The 22,128-nt window shown below is 67.9% G+C and overlaps 1 protein-coding gene across 5 annotated transcripts in view; it reads right to left on the bottom strand.

Moving 5' to 3' along the window:
* Window positions 1–22,128, bottom strand: part of BAIAP2 (BAR/IMD domain containing adaptor protein 2) — a 58,967-nt gene that overhangs the window by 2,064 nt on the left and 34,775 nt on the right. The window contains exons 4-14 of one of the 5 annotated variants that reach the window (XM_041727254.1): window positions 19,824–19,885; window positions 19,352–19,423; window positions 18,952–19,089; window positions 10,070–10,222; window positions 7,884–8,108; window positions 7,528–7,729; window positions 6,850–7,051; window positions 5,840–5,908; window positions 5,173–5,335; window positions 3,806–3,840; window positions 1,774–1,821 (exon numbers count right to left, since the gene is read on the bottom strand). In XM_041727254.1, the coding sequence (XP_041583188.1) occupies window positions 1,794–1,821; window positions 3,806–3,840; window positions 5,173–5,335; window positions 5,840–5,908; window positions 6,850–7,051; window positions 7,528–7,729; window positions 7,884–8,108; window positions 10,070–10,222; window positions 18,952–19,089; window positions 19,352–19,423; window positions 19,824–19,885 (1,349 nt within the window). In that variant the 3' untranslated portion in view covers window positions 1,774–1,793. Of the gene's footprint in view, window positions 1–1,773; window positions 1,822–1,967; window positions 3,366–3,805; window positions 3,841–5,172; window positions 5,336–5,839; window positions 5,909–6,849; window positions 7,052–7,527; window positions 7,730–7,883; window positions 8,109–10,069; window positions 10,223–18,951; window positions 19,090–19,351; window positions 19,424–19,823; window positions 19,886–22,128 lie in introns of those variants that run through there. The other 4 variants (XM_041727253.1, XM_041727256.1, XM_041727252.1 and 1 more) reach the window with 4 other exon arrangements.

Raw genomic sequence — 22,128 nt, 5'->3', positions numbered from 1 at the left:
GACATCCGTCACTGCCGGGGGAGCCGACACGTGACCACAAACCACCAAGATACAAGGAGGCTCCAGTCGCGCCGGCAAAGGGCGGCAGGGACCATCTGGATGGCAGGGTCTGCCCTAAGCCGGCCCCTCCTGTCCCCACGGGAGCACCCCGCTGGGCCCCCAACGGGGTGGTCTACACTCGGCAGGGCAGGCCCAGGGCCGCCGGCGCCACCAGCTCCCTGCCCAGCCGGGCCCCTCCCCAGGGGCCGATCCAGCACCCGGTTAGCAGTCACGCTTCGGGGCGTCACGGGGCACGGGGGTCCCGCCTGCAGACCCTATAGCTGAGGGGGGCCGAGCGCCACGGCCCAGCACCTCTCCACTTCAACCTCTCGCCGCGCACTCCGGGCGTTGCCTGTTCTGAGTCCGCTACGTGAGGGTGAGCGAGAAACGTGATCGGAGAAGAGCCGCGTCGTTTCGGGGTGCGGTTCCCAGCCTTCTGTGGTTCTGGAGCAGAGGGAGCCCAGATTTCCACTTCATCCTCAACTTTCTCCTCTGGGGCCTGACTGGTCCCTGTGCCTCCGGGACGCTGGCCCTCCCGGGATGGAGTCCACTGTGTCCCGCCCCTCAGGGCCACACCCAGGGGACACCTTGGCAGAGCAGGCAGGGGTGCCTCAAACTCCCCGGGGGCCCTGACACCCACCCCGGGTGAGTCCTGGGCCAGGCCCAGTCTGTGGGGGATGCCCCGGCTCCCGCGGGGGGCTGCAGCCCTGTGCCTAGGGGGCGGGCTGGGGCAGAGGCTGGGCTCCCTCCAGAGCCCCAGGGCCGAGGGGCAGCGGGGGTGGCAGGCGTAGGCCTCCTAAGGCCTCTTGGAAGAAGGAATCTAGAGGCAGGGAAGGCCTGATTTCCATCCGCCCCATCCCCAAATGTCAAGAGCATTTGTCTCCAGAATTCTCCAGAAGTTCCTCACGCTGCAGCTCAGATGTGGTGAGAGAAGAGAGTCCAGGACTGTTGAAGCGGTCACTGCCCGTGGGGAGGAGCACATCACGGCGGTGCTCCGTGGGGTAGAGGATGCGGGTGCCAGCTTCGTGGGCAGGCTTCTTGGCGACGGGGTGGGGCGGGCACAGACGGGCCCTGGCCCAGAGCGCCGGGCTTCCCCTTGCTTGTCGTCGGGGCTTGTTTCCCCGGGGCCCAGCGGAAGGGGCCGGCACAGCTGGGCTGTGGGCAGCCAGTGAGGGCACCTGCACCTCAGTGAGAGACCTGGCCGGAGGCCTGGTCTGCAAAGCCTGGTGCGGCCTCTACGCAGCCACGATGGGGCGCAGCCGCCGCTGTATCCACCTGCCTCGGCGGGCCTGAGGCACCCGGGTGGGCTCGAGCCTCGGGGCCGTCCCCGAGACCCACCCTGGTGTCCCCAGCCCCCGAGGGGCCGCAGTACTCACCAGCCAGGGAGCCGGCCAGGCCGGGTGTGGGCCCGAGCCCACAGGGGCCGGTCCGAGTGGACACCGAGCCAGGGGAGCCCAAAGCTGGCCTCACAGCCCATCACCAGGCCTCGCCCCGACTGCGGCCGAAGCACCCCGCAGAGACAGGAGAGGAACCCGGGCAGAGGGCCGGGGCCGGAGCACGCGCGGGGGTGCGGGAGGTGCCGGGGCGCAGGGGGAGCAGCCAGTCAGGCCCGCAAGCTTCCAGACGGAGGGCGGAAATCCCAGAGCCCGAGGAGCAATCCAAGGAGAAGCGAAAGCCCAGGCCGGAGCGGGGCAGCCCGGCAGCCCGAGCAGCGCGGAGCCCGGGGCGACTTACTAAGTCTAGTGAGGGGCGGCTCAGAATCTGGCCACTTCCACTTCGGCGCTGCAAGGAAACACAGGGCTCCGTTGGTGGCGGGCGCGGGCGCGGGGGCACGGCCGGGCAGCCCAGCCCCCAGGCACAGGACGCAGGCCGGCCCGCTGAGGCGCCCGGGCCCCGCGGTGGGCCTGGAAGGACGCGCCACACTCAGCTCAGTGCAAGAAATAAAACTTTTATTCAAACGACTGCAGTACAGGGCACAATTCAGATTAAAAAAAAAAAAAAGAAAGGAAACGAAAGTATTTTGAGCACTTTACATCTTCATACAAGTGTCGCAGTTTTGTGTCTACATTCATCCACTGAGCATGGAATCCCCTGGATTTGAGATCTTTTAGCAAAATGAGCACACACCACGGAAGGCTCTGTACATGGGTCCACGTTCTGGCTTTGTTTTTTCCTCAAATATAAAACGGGTCCGTCTGTGTCTTGAGCGGCTTCTCTCGCGGAGGGTTTCTTAGATCACGTCAGAAAAAGCTCAGAAAAAGCGTCCACAGCTTCACGGGGCTCCCGGGGCTGCGGCCCGGCTCCCTCCCCAGACTCAGGGTGTGAAGAGGCAAAACCAGTAGCCACGGAGTCCGGCGTGTCTGCTTCTGAAGGCGCCGAGACACACGGACAGACGAGCGCGCTGGCGCAGGCCGGGCGGTGGGCCTGCTGCCCCCTCCCCAGGGCCGCCCGGGCTGTGGCCTCTTTCCAGGACGCTCGGGGCGGCGGGGGGCGGGGGGGGTCTCTGCAGCTCTTTGGAAAGTCCGAGCGGCAGCGCTGGCCCCCCCCCGCCCTGCAGAGGGCCCACGCCCTGGGGCCGCCCACTCCGTGCTGCACGCCGGCGTCCGTGGGAAGCAGCGCTCAGGGGCCCGGCTGCGGGGCGGGGGCCGTGGCCTCCCTCACAGGAGCGGCCAGCTTCCTCAGGAGGCCCCCCGCTTGGCAAGACCCCTGGAGGGTGCGGCCCTCGGAGGGGCACCTGCGGGCCGCGAGCCTCCCGACACAGATGCCAGCGTCCGCTGGGGGAGTCAGATGCAGGAGTAACAGTATGCACACCGGAGTCCATGCAGATCTGGTTTTGTTTTTCAGGAAAGAAAAGTCCTTTTCCTGTTTTGTTTTTTTTCAGTTTTCTTTTTTCTTTTCTTTTTTCTTTATTCTTTTTTTTTTTTTTTTTTAAGATTTTTCTTTTTCTTCAAACATTAGGCCTGGCTCGCGGTGAGCCTTCGACAAGGGACAGCGCGTCATGAACACGGCGGCCGCGGAGCAGAGGCAAGGACGCCCGCCCCCGCTGCCCCGCCAGCAGCTCCCGCCTGGCGGACACGCGGGGTGGGGGGCGTGTAAACACGGGGAGCAGAGATGGGGCAGCACCATGGACCCTGGGGGATCTCAGAGTCTGGGGTCACCAACCAAAAGGCAGGACAGGGCAAGTGAGGAAGAAAAAGAACCCGAGAACAAACCAACGAGCGCAGAGGAGGGAACTGATGGAGGCCAGACAGGTGGGGGGGCTCTTCCGAGCAGCGGCTGCCCGTGGTCAGCGTCCTCACACTGTGGACACCAGCGTGCCGCTGCCGCTGTGGAACAAAGCACAGGACGCTGCCGGGCCGCACGCCTCTCCTGCAGCAGCTCCGCCAGCAGCTCGGGGGCTGGTTCTGGGGACGGGAGCCCAGGACCAGGCGCCCCCCTGCTGCACCAGGAGAGAAGGGCAGGTGCGAGAGCAGCAGGACGAGGGGCTTCCTGGAAGGCGGGGCCCCTGGGGCCACGCTGGGCTCCCGCGGGGAGGACCCGCTCCCACCCGCCCGGCTCTCCGGACCCCCGGCAGTATCTGGGGCTTGGGCTGCTGCCTGAGACGCCCGCCACGCAGACACGTGTAGAGAACAGGCACCCGCCCGCCTGCCCGGACCCGGAGCGCGGCCTCCAGTCTCTGGCAGGCCCCACAGAGCAGGCCGTGGAGCGTCTGTGAGCGGGGCCGGCCCTGTCCACCCACCGCCCCCGACGCATGTGAAACCCTTACCTGCTCACAGCCCGTGCTCCGTAGTCATCTAGACCCTGGAGAGGAAAAGCACCATGGGTCAGGCTGGGGGTCACGGGGGGGAGGTGGGGTCTGCAGGACAGGGGGCGGCCAGGCGGCTGTGCCTTACTGCAGTCGAGGGCACGGGGGACCCCTCCACACGCCCAGCAGGGACAGCCCAGCTCCACATCCAGCCAGCGGCAGACTGTGCATCGAGCGAGCTCACGCTCACGGGCACACACCCGACGGGTCCTCTGGTGACCTCTCCACACACATCTCCCGGGTGAGCACCAAGGCAGCTGAGCTCAGGCTTGCATGGCACGTCTCAGGGCACGCAGGGGGGCCTCCCGAGGATACCAGCCTGGGCCAGTCCCTGGATGGGACACACCCCTGCACCCCAAGACACCAGCGGCAGCTTCCTGGCCTTGGGGGAAGTGCTGCCACCCCGGGAGGGAGAGCCCTGGCTGTGGGGCTGAGGGATGGGCTGTGGGTGCCACCTGGGGACACCCTCCTTGGTCACCTCAGCGCTAAAGCCAAAGCTGGACGCTGGACACGGGAGTGGTGTGTGGTGGCCAGACCCACGCAGCTCAGCTGGCTGTGTCCTGGGCCCAGACGGGGCTGGATGGCACTGGGGCGTCGCCTGGGGCCCGTGCTTCTCCCAGGCTGGATGAGCACCCCCTCCTGCTGCTGCCTGAGCACCAGCCCTAACCTCACCTTCTCTGGAAGCTTCCAGCCCAAGCCTCAGCTCCACCCCCAAGCCAAGTCCTTCTCACTGTGCTCGTGCTCCTCCCGGGAAGGGGCGGGCAGGCCGCTCAGATGGTGCTGCGCGGGGGCCCTCCCTGGACCTCACCCACCTCGGCCGCCGCTCTCTGCAGCCCTGGGAAGGCCTGATCTGTGGGCGTCACCGCTGCCCACATCTTAGAGAAACAACTTCTCACCCCTTGCAGGGGCTGGGAGCTCACCTTGGAGTCAAGGACTGGAACCCCCGCTCCCTGACACCCCACGAGAGACCAACGTTCCAAAACCTTGGGCTCCTACAGCCCTAGGAACCTGCCCATCCACGCACACAGCCTGGCCTCACGTGGACTTCAGAACCACCATCGCGTGCTCGAGGGCTCCACTGGGACCCAGGCCTTGACCTCCTGCCTCTGGCCACTTGGTCCTGGGTGACCTGGGCATGCGCACCAGGCCCTGGCTCCCAAGGCCCCAAGACACAGCAACAAAACAGTTCTGGCCGCCTCCCAGGCCTCCGGTGCAAGTGCTCGTGTCCACGCTCGGGCCTGGGAGCCCCATGGTCGGGGGGGGGGGTTTCTGAGGCCACTGGTGCCCCCACCAGAGGGGAGGCTGGGCAGAGGGGCTGCAGAGCTCACCTGGGAGAAGGCAGGCACAGCCACGCTGTAGGGCCTCTGCTTGAAGGTACCGGCCGTCTGGGCAGGGAACGCACGGGATGACGTGCCGTAGTCGGGGGGCGGGAGGGCCAGGTCCTCCTTGTCCAGGAGGTTCCCCGTGCTGCTGCTCTTTCCCTGCTGCAGGCTGTGGAGGTGGGGGTGCTCAGGGGCTGGCTCCACCCCTGCCCGGGACCCCGTGGGGCCCCCACCTTCCCCTCGGACCCTTGGAGAAGGCCTGGCGATGGGCTGCCCTGGAGGCCCGGGAACAGCCTCACTGAGCCGTGAAACGGGGCCTGAAAGTGTGGCAGAGGGACTCCCACAGCCGCGCCCCCAGCCCTCCTGGCGCCGCTCAGCCCCTCGGGAGGCAACAGTGGGTGTGTGGTCCCCGGCTGGGGTGAAGCAAGGGAAGCCCCCACCCCACGGAGCACCCATGACCCCCCAGGCTCCCTGACTCCCGCCTCACAAAGTGCACTGCAGCCGAAACCCGGGGCCTCCGACGCACAGCATGCTGGGCCGAGAAGGCACCAGAGCCCAGCCGAGCCGTCTGGGCCGAGAGCAGGGGCGGCTCACAGAGCCGCACGCCCACGGTGCCCTGATCCCGAGCAGCCTCTGCAGAGCCGAGGGCGGGCGCCCTGGTCAGCACGCTCACCTCATGTGCAATCTGTCGCCGCCGTCGCCGTCCAGAACCCGGGTGTAGGAGAAGGGAAACCAGCCCCGCCTGCAAGAGAAGACAGGTGAGAGCGCGCCGGGGCCCAGGAGCCCCAGTTCCCCCGCCCGCTGCAACCGTCTGGAGGGAAGGCGATTCCACATTCCAGGGAGACCCCAGACCCCAGCCTGCGTCCTGGGCACACACCCGGCCCTGAGCCCCCGCCCCGGACGGGAGGCTGCGGATCCCCGGCAGGAGGGCAGGGCTCCTGCGTCTGCAGCAGCCAGGGCTGGTTTCCGGCCACACGGCCCCAGCATCAGAGCAGCTGTCTGGAAGGCGGCAGGTGCGCCCAGGAGCGAGGTGGCCTAGTGACCGCCCTGCCAGGATGGGGGCCGCTGGGGCTGGGGCAGCGCTCCGACCAGCCCCTCCCTGGCCAAGGCGGGGGCGTCTCCCATCTCGTCAGCGGCCACAACCGGAGGACAGTAGCGGGGGCACGGCCCCGCGGTCGAGTGAGAGCGAGAGGCTGGCAGGGCCTCTGTGTCACACGTGTTCAAGGAAACCGTGAAGACACGGCTCCGGGGACATGACAGTGTGACCTCTGGAACCCCAGCACTCAGGCTGGTCAGAGGAGCCTCGGGGCAGCAGGAAGCCTTGGGGTGGACGGTGGGCCTCGGCCAACTGGGAAGCCACAGCCCTGACAGTGGGGGGGGGGTGCCCGACGGGCTGTGTGCACATGCGGGGCTCTGGGCCAAGTGGGTGACGCAAGCAGGGAGGGCGACAGGCTGCTGAGCGACCGTGAGGCTGGGGCTTGGACAGAAACCGTCACGTCTGTGCCGCAGGGACCGACTGAAAATGCTTGGCGGGAAACAGTCGGGGAAGGACCCGGAGCCACCAGGACGTCTGAGGGCCTCGGGGCTGGGGGCCGCTGTCCCGAGCACAGCAGAGCGCAGGGCAGGCTGCCCGCCCCGACGCCCCGACGGCCGGCTGGGAGGGCGCGGCCGGTGGACGCTTACATTTTGGTCTTCTCGCTCTCGCCGTAGTGCCAGCCGTCCCGGGCCTCAGGCACCAGCAGGGTGATGAGGTCTCCCTCCTTGAAGCTCAGCAGGGTGCTGTTGTCCCCGGCCGCGTGGGAGAAGATGGCTTTCACTCGCATGCGGCCGTTGCGCTCCAGGCCAGCCGCCATGGAGCTGGAGCGCGGCAGGGTCTTGTTCTCGGCTGCAGGAGGACAGGCAGGAGTGAGGGGCTGTGCCCGTCCTCCTGTCAGCTCGGCTGCCCCGGGGGCGGGGGCGGGGCTGGCGGGGGCCGTGCCTTTGGACGTCAGAGTCAGAGGCAGATGGGGCTGCAGACCTGCCGCAGCAGGTGCGGGGAGCTCCGGGCCTGGGTCTCGGCTCCCCCACCTGCTCATCATTGACCCTTAAGCTGGGGGACGCGTGGTGCCGCCCACGGGAGCTGGGGGGGGCTGTTCCACCCTCCCCTGCAGCCCCGCGGTGTCCCCCCTGCAGCCCACCACTCGCCAGAGGCCTAACGGGAGGCGGGGGGAGCCAGGCGACGCCTGAGGATCCAGGACAGAAATCTCAAAGGGGGTCAAGGCGCCACCCAAGAGCACGCACACACTCGGGGCCGGGGGCCTCCCCGACCTCCCCTGGGTGTGACACGACCACCCGGGGCTGGGGGCACGTCCAAGCCCTTACTGGCCGCGTAGCTGTTCTTCGGAGCCACGCTCTTGCGCACGGGGAGCGTGTTGGAGTAGGAGTCGCTCAGCTTGCTCTGTGACTGTGGAGGAGACGAGGTCTTGGGCTGGGCGGCCTTGCGGTCGGCCCAGGGGCTGTAGTCTTCGCCATCTGGGCCCGAGACGCCATTCATGACGGGCGTGCTCTCCTGGGCAGACAGCCGCTGTGGGGAAGAGGCGGGGGGTGGGGGGGGCGGCGGCGCGGGAGGGCCTGGTCAGGCGAGGCTGGCGTGGAGACCCCTCAGCCCAGCCACCCTGGTGCAGGGTTGGGGGGCATCTTTCCACACCCAGAAAGCTTGCCGGAAGCCGCAGACTCACCCCCACAAACGGGGCCAGCTCGGGGGGCACCGGCAGGGGCTTGGCCCCCGGGATGGGGTCTGAGATGACCAGGCTGGACTTGGAGGCCGACAGGGCGCTGGGGAGGACGGAGCCGTTGCTGCTGGCCATCTGCTGCATCAGCTGCACCGCGCGGTCTGGGATCTTGTTGGGGTCGGCGCAGGCCTGCTGCCATAGCGGCAGCTTCTGTGCCAGCAGCTCCTTGCCCTGCAGCAGAGGAAGCAGGGAAGGCAGGGGCAGGGTCAGGGCTGGCCGGGGAGGGGGCCGTACCTGTCAAGCCTGATGGCTGCTCTTCACCAGGTGGGGACACACAGCCAGAGTGGCCACCTGTGAGCCCTGCCCGCCGGCCCCCAGGAGGGCTGGGCTGTAGCAGTGAGCCAGGCAGTCATGAGGCCACCAGGACTCAGACGACACCAAGGTCCAAGCTGGGCAGGGGCCACCAAAGAAGGAAAAGGGGACCACGGCCCAGTAGCCATGCAGCTGACGCACCGTGGGCGACCTCGAGGCCCTGGGGATCCTGGCCACAGGCAGGCCAAGCTGCAGGGGGTGGAGGACGGTGGGACCCACCAGGCGGTACCTGGTAGATGCAGGATGCTAACTGTCCCTGCCCCCAACCCAGGAGCCCAGAGCCCAGCTGTCCCTCCGCGTGCACTGGGCCTGCGGACAGCTCGGCCGGCCTAACAGGATGAGGAAGCCAGGGGTCTGGTGGGGAGGCACCAGCCTGAGGTTCCCTGTAGCCCACCCGGGTCTGGTGCCTCCTGCGTGAGCCTGTCCAGGGCCTGGGGGGCTGTGCCCTCCCCTCTCCCGTCTGGCTGAAGTGGCACATGAGCTTCGTCCCACTGCAGAGCCTGGAGCTCCCCTGGGTGGCGTGCTCCCCAGCTCAGGGCCTCCCCAAGGGCAGTCTGGCCCTCGTGGCCTCTCCCCACTTCTGACCTGGGTCTGGGCAGGGAGGGGGCGTCTGTGTGGGAAAGCAGGGAGAGGCGAGGAGGAGGCCCTCTGAGTGGTTCAGACCAGGGCCCAGCAAGCCATGGCCTGAGGGCTGCCCCCGTTCTGTAACGCACCCCGTCTGTCCCTAGTCGGGCTGCTTCTGCGCTACAGCAAAACCCAGTGTTACCTGCACCGAGGCTGAGATAACTGGTTGACAAGTCTGGGTGGTGGTGACAAGAGGCCTACAGGGACGCGGCACCCAAAGGAGGCAAGCCCAGGTCTGGGTGTGACCCTCGAAAGGGCTCCCCGGTGGGGGCGGCGGCCCAGCCCAGGGCTCCTACCTGATGAAGCCCGTCCGTCCGTGGGGCTGGGACGCACCTGCCAGGGAGACACCTGGGGGCCCTCGGGCCTCTCTCACCCAGCTCGGGAGGGCTGCGTCCAGCCCCTGGGGGTGGGGGGGAGCACCAGGGCCTCGGCGACAACCCTGCCTCCGTGCGCCTGCAGCACTGGGGAGCCCTGACCTGCCGCGGGGCCTGGTGCCACCAGAGGGCGCGGGTGCCCACAGCGAGCCGGCGTGTGTGGGCGGGGCCGCCTCTGCAGCTCCCAGCGCCCAGCTGCAGGCACCGCACAGAGCTCCTGGCAAGGCTGGCACGGTGCCCCAGGGAGCCCTCCCAGCCCCCCAGGGGACGCACGTCCTTGCACTGTCCTCACCCCGCACCTGTGGCCGGGCCCTTGGGAAGGCCAGGAGGCAGAGCCTCTGCGCAGGGAGGGCGGCTCCCCTTCCCAGCCCAGGCTGGGGGAGCAGAGGGCAAGTCTCAGGTCAAGCACACGTGCGTGAATGTGCATTCACCCTGCCGATCCGCAGGCCCCTTCGTGGAGAAAGGACGGGAATGTGGCTGCCTAGGCAGGCCCTCTGAGCTCCTGGAAGGTTCCGGAGTGCTCCCTCCCTGGCTCCCGACTACAGACTATGCACAGAGGCCTGTTCCTGCAGGGGAGCCAGCCCCAGGAGCGACATCACCCCTACAAGGGGTTTCCCTGGCACCCAAGCCGTCCCCAAGGAACCAGTCTCCAGCCACTGTCCTCAAAACAACAGCCGGCAGCTTCTAACCAAAGCCTCAAAGGCCCCCGCGGCGTCTGGCTGGTGACTCTGCTACTCGCACGCCGTCCCCCGGGACGACCCCAAACGCTCGGTATTACTTTGATCCCGCTCCACGGGGAGCGGCCCGCGCGAGCACCCCCACCTTGGAGTGGTAGGCGGCCGAGTTCTTGGCCACGGCGCACTGCTTCTCCACCAGGAAGCAGAACCTCCTCCTCTCCTCGGTCAGGGCCGTCTTGTAGCCGTCCGACACGTAGTTCTCCAGCTCGCCCTGCTTGTTGCTGATGGCGTCGATGTACTGGGGGCGGGAGAGAGCGGGCGACACGCGTGAGCGGACCGGACTCGGGGGCCACGCCCAGCTCTGGGCACCCCAGGCCCCCCGCCCCCGCAGCCATGCCCACGCCCGCGCGGACCCTGCTGGCAGATTGCCCGGCCCTGGAGGCATCGTGGCGCCTCCCGTGGTGCCGATCCAAGCGTCTGAAGCCGCCCTGACGGGCCGGGAAAGCTCACCCGGCACGACGTGTGTGAGAATGACTAATTCACACCCAAATCCTGCGGGGGCGGCCAGAGAACGCAGGAGACACTGCTTGAGGCCGGGGCACGCTGGAACAGTCGGATTTGCAGGCTGGAAACTTTGGGTAACAAAGCACCCTCAAGACGTAGGCAGCCGTCGTGGGGGGTGGGGGCACCCAGACGCACCGCTCGGGGGCCGCCGCGCCCTGCCCGTGTGTGTGCGTGTGATAGGGCCCGCGGGGTCCCGGCGCCTCTCCCCTGCACCCTCCGCCCCGGGTTGCTGCTCTGTGCGGCCCTGGGCTCTCCCGTGCCCCGGGCAGGCCCTGCCTAGAGGGCGCCTCCCCCACGGCTCTGACTCAGCCTGGGGGGCAGTGCTGAGCCCAGGTGGGCGCCGGGAGGAGGTGCACAGAACGGGATGTTCCTGCCGCCTCCCTTCCCTTCCCGGCAGCGCTCTGCCGGAGGGGCGAGCACCCGCCTGTGGGTGTGGCTTGTCCCCCGCGGCCACCGTGCAAGCTGGGTGCAGGCTGGGTGCAGGCTGGGTGCAGGCTGGGCCAGCGGGAAGCAGCCACACTACCCCACTCCCTGTGAAGCCTGCCCCCAAGACCCGGGCCCCCCACCCCTGGGGACCACACACGCCTCCCCATGCAGAGCTCCACTGCCCCCTTGGGGAGGGCGGTTACCGGGACACCCCATCAGACACCCCATCGCCCGCCCACCGTCCCCAGCCCCAAGCAACAGGCCCTCCCCCCGTGCCTGAGGGGACACAGGACGGCTCTTGGGGACCAAACCCCCCTTCCCCTGTGGCCACACACCTCTTCCCTCCTCTCCCCACCCCACCCCCCCATTCCCTGAGCTGCCTGAGGACTTTTCTCCTGGTTATGAAACATGCGCCTACCAGCACCTCCCTTGCACCGTGGCTCTTCCCCAGGCGGGGGAGCAGGCCTGGTGCTTGGCGGTGCCCCGGGAGATGCTGGGGGGGGGTGCTGCTGGGCACGGCTGCACTTCACGGGGGTGATTCCAGCTGTGGCCGTGGAAGGGGGCCTTCCCAGGGGAGGACGGGATAGCCCGGATGGACGCACACCCCCAGGGCCCCGTCCTCAGCGCTGGCACAATGCTCCGCGGCTGCTGCACCCTCCCCATCCGGGCCGTCAGGGACACCACCGTCACCCTACAGGCCTCAACCACCCACAGTAAGGGCACCTTTGACACCACTCACTGGCTCAGCCCAGTGCCCACGAGCCCCTTCGGGGGGCGGCCTCAGGATGAGGGTTTAACCCCCAGGGAGGCCCCCAACCCACCCTCTCCTGGTGCCACTACCTCCCGCTGTCCCAGAGGCTGCTCTAGCGTCCCCACCAACTGGCAGGGGACTGGGGGAGGGCCAGGCTAACCATGATGGGCTGCCCGCCTCGTGCAGGGAGGCCCAGGGAAGACCGCCCAGACCAATGGCCTCCACGCTAGCTGTCACCTACGGGGAGGAGAGGGGCCACTGTGAAAGGTCAGCACGGGACGGCGTGGAAACCGGGACGCGGGGCCCCCTGGGTCTGCCCGCTCAAGCACCAAGCATGGCTCCTTCCAACCCCAGCCCTCGAGCCGCCCCGTGGTCCCACCTGCACGCGGTTTCTGGGTTTTTAGGCTGTGGCACATCTTCACCAGCGGTGTGCCCCGCTCCCAGGAGTGGAGAGGAACGGTGCCGGGCCGTGCGGTGTGGGGCGCTGGCCTCATTTTGGGGCCTGGCAGCCTCCACGCCGGGGAGAGAGGGGAGTTTTATTTTTAAGATTTCCATTTACTTAAACAAGCTCAGAGAACGGCTGAGAGCAGCGTGGGTCTCAGGGGACGGGACGGAGGTGGAGCGCATGGCCCTGGGAAGCGGGGGGGGGGGGGGGGGGGGCCGCGACCTGGGGACCGTGCCTCCCGGGGAGCGGGGAGCGGGCAGCAGCCCCAGCTGGAGCTACGGCTTCCTCTGTCGAGGAATGACAGCCGCCCTCCCGGCCTCCTCTTCCTGGATGCAGCTCCTTGAGGACCGAGACCACGGCTTCGCTGGGCGCATCCAGGAAATCTGGGTCAAGAGGGGAACTTCGCCGTCGAGGGGGACGGGCGGTGCAGCACGGTCACCCATGGGGCCCGGGCCACGCCGGCTTGCTCCGGGCAAGGACACCCACGGCCCTGAGCGCGGGCGAGCCTTCACGCACCCTGCAAGAGCGCAGGGGACAGGACACGGCCTGGCCCTACACCTCCGATGACTGAGCTGCTGGAAACGGTCCGAGCCGTCCCCGCCGTGGGCAGGCGGGCAGGTGGGCGCCGTGGCCGGCTCGTCGCTCCCGGTCGCTCCCGCCCTCCGCCGCGTTCCTGCTCGGCCGCGGTGCCATGGCGACGGTGCTATAGAAACACCCAGCTGAGAGCGTTTAAGACCGCAGAACGCTCCCGCTTAGTCACCCTGGGCTCAACAGCCCTGTAATCCGAGAAGACAAAAGTGATCAGAACATATGTCTCCTCTCAGAGCGAGCAGTGACTCACAGGGGGGAGGGGCGCTCGAGAACAATCCTCGGCCCACGTGGCCGCGGCGCCCCACGTTCCTCAGGGCCCTGACGCTGCCCCTTCGGGTCTGCGGCTCGGCTCGTGGATGCTCGTGGATGAGAGCATCGTTCCGGGCCCCGGGCTGTCACCGCGGGAACCGACCCCCAGGAGGCAGCCGAGGAACTCAGCTGGCTGCGGGGATCAGGAAGGGGCAGCAAAAATCTGACCCCCACGCTCCGTCTGCACTCTGGGTACCTGCCGGCCGCACCAGCGGCTGCCCTGGGCCTTGCTGGCCAGGCCTGTGTCCCCTCCCTGGGGGGCTGGGCTGGTTCTCGGAACAGGAAGGTGGCGGGCGTCAGCGGCTGAAGCCCCCACCAGCCTCAGTCCCCTAGGGGGTGGGCGTGGCGGGGCCGTGGGCGCAGGGCAGTGCGGGGGAGCCTGAGGGTTTCATTCCAACACGAGGGGCCGAGCAAGACTCCCGTCGCCCTCAGGCCCGTGAGGGGAGGGCCAGCCGTCCAGCTCCCTGAACCCGGGGGCTCCTGTTTGCAGGGGTGCAGAGCTGCGTCAGCGTGGCAGGAAGGTCTGCAGACCCCACGTGCGGACGCCCTGCCCGGCACCCTTGCAACCCAGAGGCCGGGGAAGAGCGTGGGGCCCCTTACGTCCACACCCGTGGGCCAGATGCCCTGACAGATGCCCGTCAGGCCCGCAGCGCAGCCCGTCCCCCAGCCCCAGGGCCTCGGCCTGCACTCACGGCCCCTCGCCACCCAGGGGTGCGGTGAGCTCGGCCCCTCGGGCCTGGAGGAAGCCAGAGGCTGGGTTTAGCACCGCTTGCCAGGCGACCCCTGCTGAGCTGCGAGGCCCTGGGGGTCTCTGTTCCTCCGTGGGGGGGAAGGGGCGGGCCTGCCTCGCCCACGCTGGCACGCCGACACCGCAGCCCTCGCCTCCCGCGGCCACGGAGCTCCTGCCACTCCACGTCCACGCCCAATTTCACAGACTTAATAGGAAAAGAACGCGATGTATCTCGCTAGTATTCTTCAGGGTGATGACGTGTCAAAGCCACGTTCTAAACACGTTCAGACAGGGGCTGTCACTTAAAAACGTTATTAGGACAAATGTCATTAAAACCATCACCTGCTTCCTACGTTTTTAAGGTGGCCAGGCCTGGCCGTGAGAGGGCAGGGGCCACGTGCCCGACACGGCTCCCAAGGGCTCTGTGGCTCTGATGCCCAAGACGTCCCAGACCACTCCCAGGCGGCTGAGTCGGCGCCGAGGCCACAACCCGCTGCGCGGCTCCATCTGGGCAAGTGGGGGCCGGTGGGCACGGCGCGGTGTGCGGGGCGACATGGCCCCCGCAGCCCAAAGGTTCAAAGGAACAGAGGGCGTCCCCCAGCGCCCTGTCCTGGGACCCCGGCACCCCTGATGCCACCTCTGGACACACAGGCCCTGACAGGGCGCAGAGGCCGCTGCTTTCTCAGGCTCGGCCGGTGCACCTCTGGCGGGACGGCGTCCACACCGCGGCCGGGAGACTTGCCCACAGACCGCCTCTGGCATGGAAGAGCTTTTTAAGTGAGACCGGGAGGTGCACAGGGGGCTTGAACCACGAGCACGGCGTCAAACTCCACACGTTAACGGGACCAGCCTCTGCCATGATCTTTTTTGAAGACCTAAATTATGGTTATTTTGTTTTTGTTTCGTTAATTACACACCCCTTTAAATAGAACAAGTCTCCCCCCTCGCAGACTGGGATCTGGATGTGTGCGCCTCCTGGAACACGCGAACCCAGGGAGGGGGGCGGCCGCCACGAGGAGGCCTGCGCCCCCCGCTTCTGACGAGGCTGTGCTCAGGGTCTCCCTGGACCTCCTCCTCCAACACAACCAGCGTGGGGCTGCGGAACCTCTCCCCCCACGGCCGCGTGGCCCCGGGGACCGGAGGGGACAGGAGGGGACGGGGCCTGGCTGAGCGCTCCCCGCAGCTCCGAGTGCTCAGCAGCCGGACCCTGCCTGGTTCAGGGGCTCCAGGGGCTCGGCCACCCGAGAGCCCCAGGCGGCCGTGGCTCACCGTGCTCAGGGCAGCAGGCCTGGCCCACCCTCGGGGGACCTCGGGGAGGGTCCACCCCGTCTCTTTTCCTTCCCAGGCGCTCACCTCTGCCTTTGGGGCCCTGACAACCCCTCTCTCGGTGTATGGAGCCTGTACACAGGAAGACACCCCGCTTCCCTGGACCCCGACCCACCACACACCCAACGTGTGTTCTTGGGTTTTCTATCCGTCAAGACACCCCTTGGAGGATGGGGTCCCCTGCCTCTGCCCGTCTCGTTCTAGTCAGAGCTGGGCCAGGCTGGGCCAGAGGGGGCAAACACATGCAAGGCTGCTGCCTGGCCTGCAGGATTGGCCACTTCCACACCAGCCGCTCACGAGCCCTGCGACCACCGGCCGCCCGGCGGGACTGACTGCCCGTCACAATCACCCAGAAGCTCTGAGGACCCTGACACAGTGCCACCGCTCACACCTGTGCGTTGGGGAGGGGGACGCGGGCTCCGCGGAGACGCCGAGGGCCAAGGGGACAGAGTCACGCAGCATGTCCTCCACGGCCCAAGCACCCTACGGCCCCGTCCACAAGGACGGGTGCTCCATGGGTGCCAGGAGGTCTGGGGAGTGGCCTTGGCCGTCAGGACGGCCCCTGGTGCCTTCCCTACTTCTAGATGCCACTCTCGTCCTACTTAGTGCCCCAAATGCCTCTAAGCACCTGTTCCCTGACCTACAACTAAAATCAGTTCTCTTGATGGAAATCCCAAAACACAGCCTCAATTACCAGCGGTTCTTGCAAACGGCCGGCTCTGACCCAGTCCCGTTCACAGGGAACCCCTACTGACGGCCCGACACCCAGTCGGATCAACGTCCCTTCTGCCGCATGGGCAGTGGGGTGCTCTGGCTCGGCCTGGCCGCGGACCGCACAGCACAGGCCCTGGGGGAGGACAAGCAGGTGGGGGTGCGTCTGGGGGGCGCGGAGCTGCCTGAGGAGACCCCAGGGCTGGCCCTGCCCCGTGGGCAGCCCTTCCTCTCCCTAGCAAATGTTCTACACACGTGACATGGGGGGGGAAGGACGCCAGCAGCCGAGCCTCCTGAAGGACCACCCCCTCTCCCTGGCACCGAGCAAACCCGCACCTGAAAGCCCATGCTGGAACCCCCGGCCACAGTGTCCAGGCCCACGCCAGCCCGTGGCACAGGCTCAAGCCATCTGGTTTACCACCTGCTCTGGCAGGGGAGCGCCCCGAGGGCAGGGGCTTCGGTGAACCTGCCTGAGCCCCGGGGTGCAGGGCCTGCCCCCCCGGGCTGCATGAGGCTCGGGGCCCAGGAGCACAGGAGTCTGCAAGGGAGCACGGAAGGCCGTTAGCTGTGTCTGTAGCCCACCCCACGCCCCTTCCCCGGGGTCACGACTCTCCTCCTCCTCAGCTCACGGATGCAGCCCCAGGAGCCCACACAAGTCAGGATCCTGCCCCCCCGGGACTCGGGAACACCACGTGGGCACATCTGCCTCTCCCAGCTCCTCCGCAGGGTTGGGGACAGTCGCTACAGCGCTCTGCAAACCACCCGACCCCATACGGTCCCAGCCAGGCCTCTTGAAGTTCTGTGTGCTGGTTCGACGATCCCTTTGCGTCTGCCCTCAAGGAAGGAAACTGAAATAATGGGACATGTCCAGGCTGTCACGGTGCGGCACCTCGTGCTGAGCACCACGCGACCTACCCCTCCCGGGAAGGGGCTCAGTGACCTGGGAAAAGTCATGATAAAACCCTTGGATGATCATAGATCCAACAGAGGGAAGATGGGTTTGGAGAAGCAGGAGACCCACAGGTGGGGCCTGAGCAGGTGCTCGAAAGAGGGAGGGGGATGCCACTCTGTGGGCGTTGGCATGTGGGGGTAGGACCCACCCCGTAAAGGGGCGGGCAGGCTGGGCGAGCCTGGAACTTGCCACCACCACACCCCCTGCAAGGGTCAGGGTCAGGAGGAGAGTCCAGATCTGCCCACCAGGCCTCACAGCATGGCCTGCATGGGGCAGGGCCTGCATGGGGCAGGGCCAACCTGGGTTGTCCGCCAGCCATGCGTGGGGTGACCAGGCGCTGCTGCACAGCAGGTGCCAGGGAGGAGGAGGGGCAGGGGCCGGGCCCTGCTGGGGGCGGGTAGGCTGTGCTGATGGCCAGGGCTTGGGGGGTGACCCTCAGTCATGGAGACCGGGGTGGATGTGGCCAGCTCGCCAAGCTGGGGCTCTGCCGGGAGACCCCGTGCAGCGAGAACAGAGCCAACTTTCCAGCAGTACCAGACGAGGGCGTGCGGAGAGGGTGCATGCAGGCCCTGACGTGTCCCCTTCCAGCCCCGCTCTGCAGGCCCGAGGGTCCAGGGTGGCGCAGGGCGCACTGAGGGCCGTGGGTGGCTGGGGGCTACATGCAGCAGAGTCTCTGGACTCCACAGACACGGGGTGAAGAGCTGTCAGGGCCTCCACCAGCCCCACCCACCCCCGGTGTCCCGGCCATGACCCCCACCCTCCAGCTGCAAATGCTGGTGACAGCTTCCCGGGGGCTGGTCACAGCAACTCAGCTGGTGCAGGCCCAGGCCCTGTTCAGGACAGAGCTCCCACATTCGTGGCCGTGAAAGGAGAACGTTCTGACACAGGCCACAGCGTGGACCAGGCTGGGGCGCACGGTGCTGAGGCGGGAGGCCGCATGTGGAAGGCCACACGGTGGTGACCCGTTCACACCGGACACCCGGACGGGGCCGGTTCACACGCGGACAGCAGATCACCGGCTGTCTCAGGGGAAGGGGTGCCTGCGGGCAGGCGGGGGCCTCCTTTCTGGGGTGCTGGAAATCCTCTGGGCAGAGCGTGGGGACGGCGGCACAGCTGCAGGGGTGGGCACGCTCCAGGCCCCCACCCACCCTACGGCACGTGAAGCACATCTCCAAGCTGATACCAGGGAAAGGAAAAACGGCCTCGAGGGGGGTGCGCAGGCTCTGACCCCTGGACGAGCCGGCCTCCGTGTCCCCGCCACCACACCCCCTGGGCCCCTCAGCGGGAGCTCAGGGCAATCACACCAGCGCTGAGGGGGCTCCTGGCCTCCAGCCGGCGGGGCATGGGGGACGGGGACTGTTCACCTTCGAAGCTTGGGTGAGCAAAATGGCAAAACACCACGGGGGTGACGAAACCAAGACGTCCAGCGAGGCGTGGGCTTCTCACCGCTCAGCCTCACAACCGCTCCTAGACGGGACTCTCTCTGCAGATGACTCTGTGGGACGGCCTCGGGGACAGGTCCTCAGGGCTGACGAGCTGGGGCAGTCCCGGGAGAGGACCGTGGCAAGAGCGCGGCGCCAGGACGTGCGTCTGACTCGGGAGCTGCCTGCCGCTGCCCCGGGCGACAAGCCCCTCCCGCTCCCCTCGCCAGGCTGTGCTCGTTAGTTCTCACCTGCTGTTGCCAAGCCCGTGCACCCCACCAGGCGGGCCCTGCACAGAGGGGGGCAGCGGGGGGCCTGTCACCTGCACCCGCTCAGGGAGGGCGTGGGACGCGTGCTCCTCGGGCACCACCCCACCTCTGGGTCCCGGCACACGGCTGAGGGACGTGGGCCCACGAGCAGGCGTGCGTGGTGCACCTTGGCTTGTTATCGCCGCCACCCGAAGGGGGGCCTCGTGCCCACACCCGACCCGGGGTGCTTCCCTTGAAGCAGCTGGGAGAGGCTTTCTTGAGGTTTCCTTTGGAAACAACGGGCGTCCTCCTTGTCTGAAGTCCGTGCAACCTTGGGGGGGGGGTGTCCTGGGCCTGACCTGTGTCAACCTGCACCCGGGGGTTCACCCCGGTATCTGGGGTTCCGGTAGCTCCGGTGTCTGGGGCTGTGCCCACCATGGGCCACGCTGTCCTAAATCCCCGCCCTGCTCTGCGCCCCGCGCTGGCCGGGCCACCTGCCTCACACAGCAGGGCTAACGGCCCCGTCCCCGCGGCGCCGGCCGGCCGGTCCCACCTGCAGCTCCTTGTCCGAGTACTTCTGCGGGTTCTTGCTCCCCTGGCTCTTCTTGCGGAGTTTCTTCAGCTCGGCCTGGCACTTGTCCAGCGCGTCACCCTTGCTCCTTTGCTCCGTCTGGTATTTCTTCAACGCGGCCTGAGGTGCAAAGATGCGAAGATGCCACATGAAGCAGAGACCGATGAGCCGACGGCCCTTCCCGCTCCCTGCCCCGCGGCGGGCAGCTGGGCCCCGAGGGCGCGGGCAGCACCAGCTGCCGGTAGGAGGGACCGGGCGCACGGGGCACCCAAAGGCTGGTGCCCCCAGGGCTGCACTTGTTGTGGATGGGAACCTGCAGGACCGGGAGCTCCCAGCAGACGCGGGCCCCCGCCGGGTGTGTGTGTGGGGGGGCACTACTTACACTCAGGTACCTGGAGTCCAGCTCCACCTTCTGCTCCAGCTGTGTGAGCAGCTCATTGTGGAACGACTTGAGCTGGATGTGGAGGAAAGACGCCGGGCGGTGAGCGGCCAGGGCGGGAGGGAGGGAGCCGCCCCCCGGACGCCGGCCACCCCGAGGAGCCTGCGGGGAACGTCCCACCGTCCCGGCCTTTGTGACCTTGGGGGCTCCACTCCAGGCAGAGAACAGCAAGAGCCCCCACGAGCCCCCTGCTCTGCACCCGGTCCTGCCGAGTCCTTCTGTACGTCCCTGGCCCCCCGGAGAGTCAGCTCCCCAGTATGTGACTCCTATGAGGCCTGGGATACGCCCCCACCCTGCGGCGGCCACATGCCTGTGCAACGTGCCCCAGGACACACGGCCAGGGCACACAGCCGGCTCTTCCCCTCCCTCGGACCGGCCGCCCCCGCCTCCGTCCCTTCCTCCCCGGGGCCCTCACCATCTCTTCCAGCTGATTCTGAATCTGCCGGTGGACTTCCGCCATCTGAAAGAGAACGTCTCCTGCAAAAGCACAAGGATGGGGAAGAGAGAAAGGAGAGAAAAGGTAAGTTCTCCGCACTACGGCCCCTCCACCCTCCTGTGGCCGAGGAGCGGGGCGCTGGTGGTTGGGCGCAGGGGCCTGGGCTGCGGGTGACCAGCAGGCAGAGGTGCGGGGGGGGGGGGAACCAGGCAACGGGAGAGTCTCGAGTGACGGGGGATGCCCAACCTCAGACACTGATCACTGGAGACTTTGGGGGGCGTGGGTCAGAGTCCTCAAGCATCTGCACCAGAGCGGCGGTGCCCGACAGAGGCAACAGGCTGCACATCTCCAGCCCACGAGCGAGCCGTGAGCACACGCACGTCTGACCCCGCGTGGCCACCAACCACCCACCCACTCCGGGGCCAGGCGACACCAGGGCCAACAGACCTGCGCCCACCCTCCCGCCAGTAACGGGGCCAAGAGGAAATCTAGCCGCGGGCCCCAGAGGGAGGCCTGCGGAGGCGCCCGGGGCACGCAGGGCCTCTGGGGACAGCGGGCGCACACAGCACAGCTCTCCAAGCATCTTTTCTGGAGCAGCGACATTTCGGGGACGCTGATGGTTCGAGCCCGTCATCACAGGAGACAGGCAGGAGGGAGAAGGTGGCAGCACAAGGAGGAGGCTGTCCCCCAGAGGCTGCTTGCAGTCCGGGTGTCGGCGACATGGGCTCACGTCACCTGCACACAGGGCGCGTTCCTAGGGGCTGACCTGACATGAGGCTGCACCCCCTGAACTCTCTGCAGCAGCGAGCGTGCTGCCAACCACCCCCCACCTCCCGGGAGGAGAAGAAGAGACAGAGGAGCCAGGGAGAGGCCGTGGAGGGCGGGGGGCTCAGCCTCGTTCTCCCTTCTCTGCCAGCTGCCACCCTGAAGTGTGCTCAGGACCAGCAGGCTGCAGCCCAGGGCACGACCGTGGCCAACAGGCCCAGTACCCGGCCCCGAGCCAATGCCCCCAGGACAGAGGCCTAGGCCCAGGCCGCTCACCCCGAGACCCTCTGGCGGCCCCGCAGCACTGGCACGAAGGACGCCCTCCTTGTGGCCCAGGGACGAGCTGACCGGGCGCCGGGCTGCGCTCGTCGGGACGGCTCCTATTTGCTTGGTGCCGTTTGCAGAGCCAGTGCCGTGAGTGTGCTGTGGACACGATGGATCGGGGGGCGGGGGGCACTCTGCCCTCAAACCCCGTCCCCAACGTGCCGCTGGCACCAGCAGCCCTCCCAGCTCACGCCTGGGCCCTGTGACCCAGAGATCCTTCCTGGGGCAGCCACGAGGGGTGCCCTGGCCCCCAGAAGGCACCCTGGCGGGGGGTGGGAGGGTGGGCGCTGCCTGCCAGCCACACGGGGGGCACCAGGCCCACTCTGCCTCCCAGAGGCACCCTGGGCTCTAGGGCAGCCCGCCACTCGCAGCCACTGGCTGTTCCACGAGCTGCTGACGCCCACGGGGCCTGCTGAGCCCCCGCTGAGCCCAGGAGCTGCCCGACCTGAGGCCCGCAGGCTCCACCCCGCCCTGCGGGGCCCTGGGCTCTGCCTTCGGAGCTGAGTCACCCCCTGAACCCGTTTTGCCTCAGAGAAACCACAGATGTCTGCTGAGGGCGACAGCACCCGCCCGGCAGCTGGGACCCTGCTGTCCTGCCACGGCCTCCTCCCCGCCCAGGCCCCTCACGCCTGCCCTGGGGCCAGCCTGCGCGCGGGCCTGGGACGGAGGGGAGGCACCGGGCCTGTGTGTGTATGGGTGAGCGCGCGTGTGAGCATGAGCCTCCGTCGGGCAGGGCTGGGCCCTGTGCACACGGGAAGCCCGGCGCTGGGCTGCAAACACGCGGCCCCCGGACCAGAGCTGCACCCGCTGGGTCTGTCTGCAGGCCCAACGCGCGGAGGGCAACCGAGGAAGGGACACGGGCAGGGCTGGACCCCAGGAGCTCCCGGTGCACAAACCCCCTAACCGTGCGGTCACCCGGCGGTACTGCCACAGACGGCAGCACGGCGAGCACCTGCGGGGCCCTGGGTTCCTGGACTTACTCCTGCTCCAGTCCAAGCCCTGGCCTGGCCTTGTGGCACCACAGGGCGTGGCAGGGCAAGGGGGGCTGTGGCTTCCCGTGGTCAGGTCGGGGTCAGGTCGGCGCCCTGACCACATGTGGCCCACGGTCAACCACACGCAGGGCAGGGGGGCTGACCAGCCCCACAGGGCGCTGAGCCTGCCCTGGCCCTGACCCTACTCCCACCAACCCTGACTC

Source organism: Vulpes lagopus, chromosome 12, assembly GCF_018345385.1.
Source record: "Vulpes lagopus strain Blue_001 chromosome 12, ASM1834538v1, whole genome shotgun sequence".
NCBI lineage: Eukaryota > Metazoa > Chordata > Mammalia > Carnivora > Canidae > Vulpes > Vulpes lagopus.
This window is presented reverse-complemented; position numbering and strand designations above follow the sequence as displayed.